General features: G+C 41.7%; 1 protein-coding gene across 5 annotated transcripts in view; it reads left to right on the top strand.

Moving 5' to 3' along the window:
* zbbx (zinc finger, B-box domain containing) overlaps positions 1-13,798 on the top strand; it is a 198,242-nt gene that overhangs the window by 58,360 nt on the left and 126,084 nt on the right. For all 5 annotated transcript variants that reach the window (XM_085990387.1, XM_085990384.1, XM_085990383.1 and 2 more), the window contains 3 exons: positions 4,557-4,752; positions 8,381-8,501; positions 9,405-9,514. In XM_085990387.1, the coding sequence (XP_085846513.1) occupies positions 4,557-4,752; positions 8,381-8,501; positions 9,405-9,514 (427 nt within the window). The remainder of the gene's footprint in view (positions 1-4,556; positions 4,753-8,380; positions 8,502-9,404; positions 9,515-13,798) is intronic.

Below are 13,798 nucleotides of genomic sequence, written 5' to 3' on the forward strand. Positions count from 1 at the left end.
TTGATTTTTGACAATTTGTTTGGTCTATTTTCCAGTATTTTAGAGCTTGCACGAGCTTTGCCAGAGTTTCATCTAAAAAGGGACTTCTGTGCAATCTTATTGGAAATAACTGACATTTGGGAATTAATTATCTTTCTTCATATTTTAAAATGTCTTTCATCCAGTAGCAGCAGTAGATCTTTTGCTGTGAGAAAAGAAGTTGTAATACATTTTCTGTGAGTCGAGTATTTGAGCTCAGTCTTATTAACTATAGTCTAATTTCAGTTGCGGTTGTAGGCAGCACATTTATAAATTTTAGTCCTTGTAAGGAGACATGCGCCCCTGGAAAATGTTCACGCTTTACTTAGAATTGGTGCATTCATGTTAATTATTATACTGTACAATTCTTAGTTTTGAAGCTAAAAATAAAATGTTGGGTTGTCAGAACAACCAGACATAGCCTTCACAAAAGCTACCTCAAAGGTCACTCTTTCTCTCTCTTTCTCCACCACCGCCCCCCCCCCCCCCCCCCCCCCAACTCCCCATAGTCACAGAGGCACTAAATAACCTCTAAAACTACTAAACTGACTTCCCCCAAAAGCTTCCTCAACAGTCACACTTCTTTTTCACATCCAGATCCGGCTCGGATCACTGTATCCCATCTAACTTGCCATCCAATTCTCCTCTCTCCCACCCTTTCTTTTTGCCCCATCCTGGCTTCTCTCTTTTTTAACTTCATTTAAACCCACCCTCCCCCCAAACAGCAGTGTCCCCTATGACTTGGTGGCATTCACTTCCTTCTGCATACTAAAGTAGTGCGAAATGAATACTTGACCTTCCAACAACAACAACAGCTTGCATTTATATAGCACGTTTAACGTAGTAAACTGTTCCAAGGTGATTCACAGAAGTGTTATCAGACAAAATTTAACACCGAGCCACATAGAAATATTCAGACAGGTGACCAAAGGCTTGGCCAAAGAGGTATGTTTTAAGGAGTGATTTAAAGGATGAGAGGGAGGGAATTCCAGAGCTCAGATCCTTGGCAGCTGAAGGCACGGCCGCCAATTCCTAGTGAATGCCAGAGCAGCACAACAGACTCTGGGAATAAATACTGATTCCACCAACAGAGACAAAGACTGTGCTTCACTAAAACTTAATAAAGCAGAATTTTTCCTCTTCCTCTTCCAGCTTTCCCCCTTCCTTCCCCAAAGTGCCACATCTGGCTTCTCTCTTTAGCCCCCTACAGCACCACTCCTGGCTTCAAACTCCCACCCCATAAATGTGTTCCTGGCTTTTCCCTTCTCCCCACCCATTAAAGCACTGCTCCTAACTTCTCTTCCATTCTCATAATTTCTGCTCATTGTGTGCAGTGGCATCAATAACCTAGCGGTAGGAGTTTGGGGAAGGGGCCTAGTCTATGCTGCTTTTTCAGACATGTACACTGTCCTATCAATATGCTAACTGTCTGCATCAAACACGCACAATTGTTAAGTATTTGTTTAAAATCTTACAAGTATTTGGTATAGTAGGAATTGATTTGCCACCCTGCGCGCCCCGCCCCCCACTCAAGTCAGCTGGAGAATGGAAGATCTCATTGTGATTTTTAAACACATCTGTGAAGAGAGTTTGCATATTTAAAAAAAAAAAAATGCTTAAAGATTTTGAATCAAATTTGTTGATATCAAAATATTGTTTGAATCTGCTCATGTTTGGAGAGCAAGTTCCTCATGGCACTAAATTGTCCCTGACATTCTTATGACTTTGTAGATTAAAATCCCTATATGAATCATGCTGGAATAAAAATTGAATCTGCGTGATTGATGTGAATGATGGGTGCGACATAATATCGTAACACTTAATGCCCATGTATGTAGGGTTTGTTGGACTAGTCCTTGAAATTCCCTCAGTAATTGTTGATAATACTGAAAGGCGAAAATTAGAATCTTCTGATGCTCTCAAAGTGGTGCAGCAATGCGCATGGGTCAGAAAATCAGATCATCAACTTCTCTCACTACTGTTATCCTACACCTGTTTTTCTGCCCAAAAGTAGGCCTCACTGTAGAACAGCCCAACCCTTGTTTTAACATTTAAGTTATACTACAGGAAACTTTCTGGTATCCGGCACTGACAGGACCGAGCTGGTGCCGTACCATCAAAACTGCCGTAGAAACCAGCGCTAATGTTAAAACATACGGAGCTTTTGAGCTCCGTGTGAATCAACAAACCCTGTTGCTTAGCAACAGCTTCAAAACAGTCGGCTGCAGCTTAAAAGCGTCTCTGTAGCTAAGCAACAGCTTCAGCTAGACCTTGCAGAGCCTAACTGGAAAAAAAAAAGCAACGAGAAGTAAAAAAACTTATAGGAAACAGCTCCTGAATTTTGCCGGTAGATAGAGCTTCCCGGACATTTAACCTCAACGAAAGTTTCCTGTAATAAGGTCCCATGGCAGATTTTTCAACTTCTGGCACAACTGTTTGGCCTGCTTTTGGAACTTCTCTTAAAGCTGGCTTTCTGATCTTGCCTCAGTAGCAATTTCAGAATGAGTTATTTTGCCTGAGCATTTTTGTATAGCTGTATCATTGTGTACATTGTATGAAGCCTGCATTTTTGCTGAAAGGGGCAACTTAAGCTTTGCCATCTGCTGATGCCTGATCTTCAGACAAACTCCAGGAATGCTACGGCACTATTTGTAGCTGTGCAGCTAATGGTGGCCTTAATCTTTTATGCCATAGAATCCTTCCAGGCTATTACAGGCGACATCAACTAGTCAGCTTTATACAGATGTTTAAAGTTAAGTGACATGCCATGTTTGCCAGTGGCAACATGTTCATAACTTTCCAAATGGAAAGAACCCAGCAGCTTGAGAGGGCAGGGTTTCCTCTAGTGCAGGATGCCTTTGATGGAACCTATGTGGCTACAGGTGCTCCACTTGAGAACTGCATTGTTTTAATTAACCGGAGGCTTCACTCCATAAATTTGCAGATGATTTATTAACTAGTTTAGTACAGAAGTATAATTCTGGAATACAGTTTGCTTGAGCTACCTGTGATCAAAAGTGGATTTCATATATAATTTTGCACATCAGTGGTCATTTCTTGGGGTGTAGACATTATTCTTGTATTCTGCAGCAGTCCACTGTGCTGCCCTTTGCAGCCCTGGCTGATGACACTTATCCGGAACCCCCCCATATAGCAGTAGAGTGACAGTACACTGCAGCCCATGCCACCACCCGAGTTACTGTTGAGCAGATCGCAGGTATGCTGAAGCAATACCTCTGAGTAATTAACCAGCAAGCAGAGTGCAGTTGTACAGACCAGCCAGAGTAAGCAAGATCATTGCCATGTGCTACATGCTTCACAATTTAGCAATCTGAAGAGATGTCAATATGCAGATAGTCCAGAAGCTTGAAGTCCCCAGGAAGAGAATATACCTAGTCATAGAGTCATAACGGCACAGAAGGAGGCCATTCAGCCCATCGAATCTGTGCTGGCTCTCTAGAGCAATCCAGTCAGTCCCATTCCCCCGCTCTATCCCCGTAGCCCTGCAAGTTTATTTCCCTCAAGTGCCTATCCAGCCTCCCCTTGAAAACATTGAGTGTCTCCGCTTCCACCACTTCCGTCGGCAACGAATTCTAGGTCCTCACCACTCGCTGCATAAAAATGTTTTTCCTCACAGCCCCCCTGTATCCCTTGCCCCAAACCTTAAATCTGTGTCCCCTAGTCCCTAGTCCTTGTACCATCAACTAGTGGGAACAGCCTTTCCCCGTCTAGCCTATCTAAACTCGTCATAATCTTGTACACCCCTATCAAATTACCCTTCAACCTCCTTTGCTCGAATGAAAACAAATCCAGCTTCTTCAACCTGTCCTTGTAGCTAAGATCCCCCATCAACGGAACCATTCTGGTAAATCTCCTCTGCACCCTCTCAAGGGCCTTCACATCCTTCCTAAAATGTGGTGACCACTACTTCAAGGGAGTTGATGTGCATGCAGGCAGTGGAGAGAAGCTCCTTGAATGTCCTTTACTGAAAGTAGTTGGCACCTTTTACTACTGTGCAGCTGTGTCATTAATAAAAGAACACCCATTGTAACCCCCATGAAGATGATGCACATTCCATCCATTTGACCTGAATTGTTCCAATTCTGCCACATTGTATAATTTAGAACATTTTAACCACCCTACCTAAAGAATACAGCACATGCAAACAGGACGTCAAATGGATGGATTTGTAGGGGGCTCTTCACATGCCACTAAATGCTGTAAACCCCACGGTCCGTGCATCCACTTGGTGGCCCTTGTCCAACTACTTCATTCTCATCCTCTACACTTAACTTCCTCTCTGTGAGCATAACTTTAGTTTGACAAAGGTTTACTGTAATGTCTAAGTCACCTATCTCTTTCTAAATTGTGACTGTTTTCTGTAGCAATGCATGGTCTGTTGCAGAAATAAAAACTGAAAGGAACTCTCTCATGTTGGAGGGTTTGAAATAAGATAAATATCAAAACAAACAAGGTGGGTTCTAGTATTAGTTATTTATTTCTTCTGATAACATTTTATAATTCCCTGTATACTGTAGGTTCTTAGCATGGAACAAGAGGATGGCGAATCAGCTGCATGTGTGCAAAGCAGCAGTGCAGAAGATTTGAACAGTAGCTCGTTATTAAATGGCAACTTTGATGAGGAGCAGTCAGCAAAGGCTTTCCAAGAAGCATTGAAAGAGTGGAGAGAGAGAGAACCTAGTGAAGCAGAATGGTCTCCCGAAATGTTTTCAGGTAGAAATGATCGTAGCACTTCTAAGTTGAAAACTAAGGAAAAAACACCTTAAAATGTGATTTAGCAACGTAAATAAAAAATTATTTTGTATAAATCATTAAAAAGTGAAAAAAATGATATATTTAACAATGTCATGATGCTAACCTAAAACATGGAAATGAAAACCAAATTTTAAATAAAATTGGACACTGCCAAAAGATCTGTATTCAGTCATGCTCCATAAATTGCAGCTAAGTCTCTTCTCTGTCTCTGTTGTCTTTCTACAATCTCTCTGGTTCCTTCAGTATCTCTTTCACATACTATCACTTTTTTCCCTCTCACATACAGTCCATCATATTGCTCACCTCCTTCTCGCTCTCCAGCCCTGGCCCACTAGTTTGCTAGTATACCTAGGATGAATGGGGCTGGAAATGTGCTCCAGGATCTAGTCCACCACATCCGTCCCCTCCACATGTGCAGATGTGTTTTCTGCCATTTGCCTGGTTCAGGGGTCCAGTGCCACTTGGGGCCTGCACCAGTGTTCAAAAGTAGGCAGTGAGGGCCTTGCAGTTTCAATCTTAGTGCTCTCCGAGCAAAGCTCTGACCCAGCAGCAGCAGGACAAATTTTGCAGAAGAAAAACTTTTATTCTTTAGGCAGTTTGGCTGCTTTTTCTGGCACGACTCTAACGAAAACTGGGAGCCCGCCTCCGGCATGCAAAAGACCTCGGCCTGAAAATCAGTCAGGGTCAGGGGGACATTTTCATGGTAGATATAAGCATTGCCCCACCAGAGATGCTCCCAGTCATAAACCCTAGGATACAGAGTATAAAAACAATATAAAAGATAATTACAAGATTATAGACATTAAATAATCCTTGTTATGGCCTATTACTCCCTTGGGTTATAATTTACTCAGTAAAGGTAAGAGTAGTTCAATACTCCAAAAGAAGCTTATTTTACACAATGTTATAAATAATGTGGTACCCATTATTCTTCTATCTGCTCCAAGTTTCCTGTACATAACACTGCCTGTAAGATGCTTCTCCCCCATGCTTATAGCAGCCATAAAACAATTTCACATAGAGGTGCTAAGTAAAATGTTAGACCCTCCCTTAGGGGGTAAATTATCTGTTTCTTCCCAAGAAAGTAGAAACTGGGAAATGGGTTAGTTAGGGAGCAGGGGCAGCATATTGATGAGACTGTTCATAACTATAGGCAGTTAAGTTGTTCAAACACTGCTAAGAGCTGTGTTTTCCTGCAAGGCTACAGCTTTGCTTTTGTGCATATACTGCAGTCTGTCAATTTGAAATAGATCATCTGCCTCTCCTTGTTTGTGCACTCTACTAAATATGTTTTTAGTGGCACTTTTGGTGTTTTGCTCCACTGATGATCACAGCAAGTTAGTGAACTTTGATGTTTTCTTTGTCACATAATTAATCGTAAAATAGGCTATCTTTTGCAGCAGAAAGTGTGTGGACAGACCAATACATTTATTACATTTAAATGGCCACAGTAAAGCTGTTCAGTACTTCCAGTTCTTACATTTAATCATTTTATGTAAGACCATATAATTTCTACATTTAAAATTGTGAGAGCCAGATTTGAAAAACAAAGCTAAGCCATAGAGCTTCTTGTAAATTATTGAGTCAGTGATACATAAAGGAAGATTTTTAGGTATTGGCTTATAGGTGTCAATACAATGACAACAGAAATTGTAGCAAGATGGAAGCCTCTCTTCTTTTACAGTGATATATCTGTCAGTAGTTTGTTGATATTTTAGAATGCCCTATACAGAAGCTAGCATTAATCATTCTCTGTAAAAGACCAATAATTTGAAATAATCCATATCACAGAAGCATGCTTTCGTCCTTGAAGTGACAGATGTTATCGTGAAATGCCCAGGAGCAGGGATTATGGAAATGTTACATGATTAAAGCTGCACAGTAGTTCTCTGAGCTGCAGGTGGTATTTGGAAGCTGTCAGTTGTCATACATTGATGCAGTTGTCTGAGCTATATAAAAGTAGGAAAAATTTTGTGTTTCTTGCCCGTTAATTAGATTTGGCAGCATTCAGTACTAGAAATTAAAATGGTGTAAACTTGTCTGACCTTTTTAATAATTTAAGCTAAGAGTCGACTTTGAACTTCATAGAATCATAGAAGGAGGCCATTCAGCCCATTATACCTGTGCCAGCTCTTTGACAGAGCTATTCAATTAATCCCACTCCCCAATAATTGTGATGAAAATCACAAGAGTTTGAGATGTGTATCGTTGTCTGCAAATTTTAAGAGCTCCAAAGAACAAATATAATGGCTGAGAATTTGCTGGAGCAGGGCATCTCACGGCGTACACTGTTTAGTTAGACCTTTTCCTGCACCCTTCAGCTCAAAAATGTTTTGCCCTGTAAGTTGCTGGAAGTGCAAGCTGATAACGGCACAACGGGGCATCTGGGACCTTGGTGAATGACAGGACCAACAGGGTATTTCCTTAATGAGATTTCAGGATTGAGAAAGAAACAGAGGAAGAACTGAGAAGGAGGATGAATTAGATTCAAATCGGGTACAAGAAGAAATAAAAGAGAGGGAAAGAAAGATTGGATTAAGAGAGACAAAAAAAAATACAGGAAAAGTAAGAAATAAAATTTTTAAATGTAAAATTTGACATTTGTAAAATCACCAACAACAATTGATTTTCAGTCATTAACAATTATCACGTCGTTATTAGGGCACTTACTTGCGCTATTAATTACTAGACTTAACTTTCTGTGGCGAGCTTAATGGGCAATTAACGTGCAAATGCAGGGACTTCATGAAAACCACGGAGAGGTTAAGGATGAGATGCTGGTTTTGTGAAGCTAATGGTGGAGCAGCGCGAATCAGCCAGCAATTTGTACTGATTCACAATTCACTGGGGACCTCTTTCTTCAAATTCAATGGAATTCAGTACCACTTCGGATTAAATTGTTTCATTCAGTCATTTAACCCTCATCACCTGCTTAAAAAAAACCCATACCAAAATCAAAATAAAGTCATCATTATAAACTCGACCTGTTATGATGGATAGTTCACTGGAATGTACTTAAAAAAAATAAAAAAAAACACACCACACCTGGGTTTAGGCGATGTTGATAAATTGTTGAAACTCCAGTGTTGTGAACTGAGGCCCGAGTGAAATTGGGCCTCAGGCTTCATTTGCATTGAACCAGCACTGCAGATGACAATTGAGTGTCGCCAGGCAGCTCGCTTGTAGGGGTATGACTCTTGCTCATCCCGGCCCCTTATCTCACCCAAGTGGCCTTTATTCATGTGTGAATCGTGATGGTGAGTGTCAGCAGGCTAAATGATCGCAGAGGAATTTGCAACTGACCTTCATCTTGTTCTCGCCCACTATTGCTCAATAGCAATCAGCAGTGGGAATCCTAGTTGATTTTAGCTCTTTCTTAATTCTGAGGCCTCTTCTGGTGCCTCTACCACATTAGCTGCAATCATGTCACACTCCACAAACAGGAGCTCAAAGCTGAAACCTTCACGGTCTGTATGGCTCAGTTACTTGCTGCACAAACTGTGAGCCATTGGGGCAACTGGCATTGTATTTTAGAAGTAAACTTTTCCATAAAACTAATGACTACTTTATGCATAATCCTGGTCAGTTTCCACAGGGACATCACAAGTTCAAGACAACCTGCAAAGTTCAAAAGCACCAATTGAAATTCAGTTTAAAGAACACAACATAAGCTACTTGGAGAAGCTGCTGCTCAAGAAGCACAGAAGGTATCTCCAGTTTGTTCATCCTGATTTTCCAGATGTTTGTTTTCACTATCATTGGAAACAACTTTAGGGAGAAGGGTAGATACCTAATTAGCAAATTTATCAGGTATAACTATTACATAAAGTAGAAAGGATATGGATATCCCAGCCAATAGTATGGTATTTTGAGATCGAGTGATCCAGAGCAGCTCTCATTCCTCATGGAAGACTGCAATAGTGTGTTGCCTCTAAATGAAAATGAAACCTTTAAACCGAACCGAAATCATTTGACAAATATTTCATAAGTGATTTTACTCAGTGAATATTGGAAGTTGGAACTGTAACAAAATAGTAACAATTTTTGAAGTTAATTTTAAACATATTTTTGTTCTTGCATAGAATTATCTGCTTTTAACACAAATCCAGAGTAGCTTCAAAATAACAGACATATTTTCCTCTGCTCTAGTCTGCTTCCAGTAGATTAGAGCTAGAATTGTTTATTGAGCAGAAAGACAAATTGCGTTCACATCTTATAATTAAAACAGATAATGTTCAGGTCAAAATGATAATTAGAATATTGTGTGAACACATTTATCAACAAAATTTAAGTAGACATCTGGGACTGAAAAGTATTTTAAATTCATGCAGGGAATGCAACCTAGCTTTAAGTGGTACCTTCCCGATTTAAATAGGCTCGGGAGGTTCACCTGAAATTGTGCACATCATGTGGGTGGGCTGCTCGATTCCTGACCGATCGGGTAGGCATATTGAACAGAGGGCCTCGTGCTCTTGACATCATGGCATCTTCCCGCTCAACCTGCCCACCTGATTTGCACCCTGAATTTCAATCCGAGCTCTCTATTTGTGTAGTCGTGTTTTTTACATTTTTTATTTAATTTAAATCAATACAATTTTTTGGTCTTTTAGAACTCCAGTTGAATCTTTTCTAGTTTCATGTACAGATGATCTAAGGTCCTTTACCCCTTCATCTTGTGAAGAAGAGGATGAGCAAAAAGATGAAGAGCTCTTTCTAACAGGTTAGTTTTGTCAATATGCTTCACAATGAAGATACTCTAACTCTTCAGATGTTATACAATTTGTACCAAACCTGACTGTTTGTTTTAAATTGTGTTTACCAATAATTGTCCTCTAATTCCTTGTGCAATATGGAGACTATAGTACTTTGCTCAACATTTTTAGGGTTTGTACAGTCTTAATATACTTCTGGCCAAGGTAATAACAACATCATGTTTCTAGACTAGTAATTTTGTCTGCGCCTCAATGTCAAATTTTGTTTGATAACGTTCCTGTAAAACATCCCAAGGCACTTCACAACGCTCAGGGCACTATATAAATACAAGTTGTTGTTGTTGTCGTTGTAGCATTTTTTGTTTAGTTTTGATGATGGTTGGTGTTCACCATCACTGGTTTCCAAAGAATGTAAATACACTGACTCTTGCCTTATCTTGAGGGTAACCTTGTATATGGCATTATCTGGACTTGCAACCTCTGGTGTAAATATTTTCAGCATTGTACACCTCCCATTTACTATGAAATGTGGGGGAAGGGCAATTTTGGACTTTTGGCTGTGAATAATTCTTATTGCCAGTAGTAAGTTGAGATTCTAGTGGCACATCAACTGGATTTGCTCATATTTAGCTCTCAATATACTGGAATAAAGTATCTGTCTAATACTAATAAATGGGACATAACATGCTGGTAATGGTAAAGGGTGGAAAATGGTGATCAAAGCTAAACTGTTTATTCTTGTCAAACCACTAGATGTAAAGATGTATTGTTTTGCACAAAATATGCTCTACCAACTACAGGACACAGGAATGGAAAAGACTTGCATTTATATAACACCTTTCACGATCGAAGGACATCCCAAAGTGCTTTCTAGTGAATGAAGTACTTTTTGAAGTGTGGTCACTCTTGTAATGTAAGGAAATGCAGTAGCCAACGTGCATACAACAAAGTCCCACAGACAGCAATGAGATGCATGACCAGACAATCTGTTTTAGTGATGCTGGTTTCGGGATAAATATTGGCCAGGACACCAGGAGACACCCGGCTCTCCTCGCCTTGGGAATTTTTACATAAACCGAAGCCCCATCGGCCCTTTTAGGTTTAACACCTCATCCAATAAATGGCACCTCCAACAGCACTGCACTGAAGTATGCACTCAAGTCTCTGGAATGAGGCTTGAACCCACAATCTGCTGATTCTGAGACAAGTGTGTTACTGCAGAGCCAAGGCTGACTATGAAGGCATGAAACATGCAAGCACAAAGTCACCAGAGTTTTACACAGGATTGCAGTATCCATGAGCTCAAACAAGTGTCAAAAATGAAATTTGAATGCAGTAAATGATGGTCTGCATCAAAAAGAAGTCATAAAATACTTTATTGGCTTGAGTGGACAATTGCCAAACTTGATCAACCTTTTTTTTAAGGCTGCTTTAGGTCCTGATTCTACCCCAATCCTCCATAGGATCCTACTCGTGTCTTCAAGAAGTGGTAGAATGATGCAACACTAAATCGTGGTTTGGGTTTTAACTACCAAACAAATTAACAAATTTATTGAATATATATATATAAAACAGTATGTCTCTCTGTCTGTCCGGCTATACAATCAAAAGTTATAGAGCGTACCTACACATGTGTTATATCAAAAGAAAGCTCATCATTAGGGGACTCTTGTACCTTTCCCTTGTCTGCTGAACTTGATGATAAATGCTTATGGTTCCTCCGTCAGTATTTAATTTGATGTGATCACCATTTTTGTATTCTCTTTACTGTTTCCTTATGGACTTGAGCTATATTCAAGTCCCAAACCACTTTCCTTGTCCAATTAGCACAACGTTTTGATGGGTAGAAAGTGGGCAATAGTAGCGATTGCGTACAACAACAGAAAATGCTGGAAACACTCAGCATCATGGAGAGAGAAACCGAGTTAACGTTTCAGGTTGATGACCCTTCGTCAGAACTGGAAAAAGTTGGAGAAGTAACAGATATTTAAGTAAGTGTGGGGCAGGGAAAGAGGAGCAGGGAAAGAGGGGGGGGGGAAGAACAAAGGAAAAGTCTCTGATAGGATGGAAGGTAGGAGAGATTGAAAGACAAAAGGGATGATGGCGCAAAGCAAAAGCAGATGGTAATGGGACAAGTTGGAAAAATAAAAGATGACTGAAGATGAGTTGTAAATGACAATGGCAGAATCATCATCAGCTGCCATTTGAGAGAGAAAAGAAAACATGGGGGCCGAAGTTATAGTCTGAAGTTGTTGAACTCAATGTTGAGTCCAGAAGGCTGTAAAGTACCTAATGGAAAGATGAGGTGCTGTTTCTCGAGCTTACGTTGAGCTTCGTTGGAACAGTGCAAGAGGCTGAGGACGGAGAAGTCAGAGTGGGAGTGGAGCGGAGAATTAAAGTGACAGGCAACCGGAAGCTCGGGGTCATGCTAACGGACTGAATGGAGGTGTTACTCAAAGTGGTCACCCAATCTGCGTTTGGTCTTCTCAATGTAGAGGAGACCACATTGTGAGCAGCGAATACAGTATACTAAATTGTAAGAAGTACAACTAAATCGCTGTTTCACCTGGAAGGAGTGATTGGGGCCCTTGACAGTGGGAAGGGAGGAGGTGAAGGGGCAGGTGTTGCATCTCCTGCGCTTGCACAGGAAGGTGCCGTGGGAAGGAGTGTTGGTGGTGATAAAGGAGTGGACCAGGGTGTCGCAGAGGGAGCGGTCCCTTCGGAATGCTGAAAGGGGAGGGATAGGTGGTGGGATCACACTGGAGGTGGTGGAAATGGCGGAGGATGATCGGTTGAATGTGGAGGCTGGTGAGGTGAAAGGTGAGGATAAGGGGAACCCTATCGTGGTTCTGGGAGGGAGTGGGCTTATCCACTATCGACAGACATCCACTATAAGCCCACTGACTCCCACAGCTACCTGGACTACACTTCTTCCCACCCCGCTTCCTGTAAGGACTCTATTCCATTCTCCCAGTTTCTCCATCGCATCTGTTCTGACGATGCCACCTTCCATACTAGTGCCGCCAATATGTCTTCCTTTTTTCCTCAACCTAGGATTCCCCTCTACCGTGGTTGACACGGCCCTCAACCGTGTCCGTTCTATTTCCCGCACTTCTGCTCTCACTCCTTCCCCTCCCTCCCAGAACCACGATAGGGTTCCCCTTGTCCTCGCCTTTCACCCTACCAACCTCTACATTCAACGGATCATCCTCCACCATTTCCTCCACCTCCAAACACATCTTCCCCTCCTCTCCCCTTTCAGCATTCCAAAGGGACCGCTCCCTCTGCGACACCCTGGTCCACTCCTCTATCACCCCCAACACTCCTTCCCATGGCACCTTCCCGTGAAAGCGCAGGAGATGCAACATCTGCCCTTTCACCACCTCCCTTTCCACTGTCCAGGGCCCCAAACACTCCTTCCAGTTGAAACAACGATTCACTTGTACTGCTTACAATTTAGTATACTGTATTCGCTGCTCACGATGCGGTCTCCTCTATATTGGGGAGACCAAACGCAGATTGGGTGACCACTTTGAAGAACACCTCCATTCAGTCTGTTCGCATGACCCCGAGCTTCTGGTTGCCTGTCACTTTAATTCTCCGCTCCACTCCCACTCTGACCTCTCCATCCTCAACCTCTTGCACTGTTCCAATGAAGCTCGATGTAAGTTCGAGGAACAGCACCTCATCTTTCCATTAGGTACTTTACAGCCTTCTGGACTCAACACTGAGTTCAATAACTTCGGCCCCCATGTTTTCTTTTCTCTCTCAAATGGCAGCTGATGATGATTCTGCCATTGTCATTTGCAACTCATCTAGAGTCGTCTTTTATTTTTTAACTTGTCCCATTACCATCTCCTTTTGCCTTGCACCATCATCCCTTTTGTCTTTCAATCTCTCCTACCTTCCATCTTATCACAGACCTTTCCTTTGTTCTTTCCTCCCCTCCCTCTTTCCCTGCCCCACACTTACTTAAATATCTGTTACTTCTCCAACCTTTTCCAGTTCTGCCGAAGGGTCATCAACCTGAAACATTGACTCTGTTTCTCTCTCCATGATGCTGCCTGACCTGCTGAGTGTTTCCAGCATTTTCTGTTGTTTCAGATTTCCAGCATCTGCAGCATTTTGCTATTGTAGTAGTGATTGCGTGCCTGATGTTTATCGCAGGCTTCCTGTATGGGCACTGATCTGTCTGTCCTAGCATTAACAGTGGCAACTTGGGGAAATTTAAAAACACTTAGGCCTAGAAATTCGGTTGGTAGCGCCAGCGATTAGCGCCTAAAGAGCCCGAG

This window comes from Somniosus microcephalus, chromosome 6 (assembly GCF_052327205.1).
Source record: "Somniosus microcephalus isolate GS21.2 chromosome 6, FLI_Smic_1.0, whole genome shotgun sequence".
In the NCBI taxonomy this organism is placed as follows: Eukaryota; Metazoa; Chordata; class Chondrichthyes; order Squaliformes; family Somniosidae; genus Somniosus; species Somniosus microcephalus.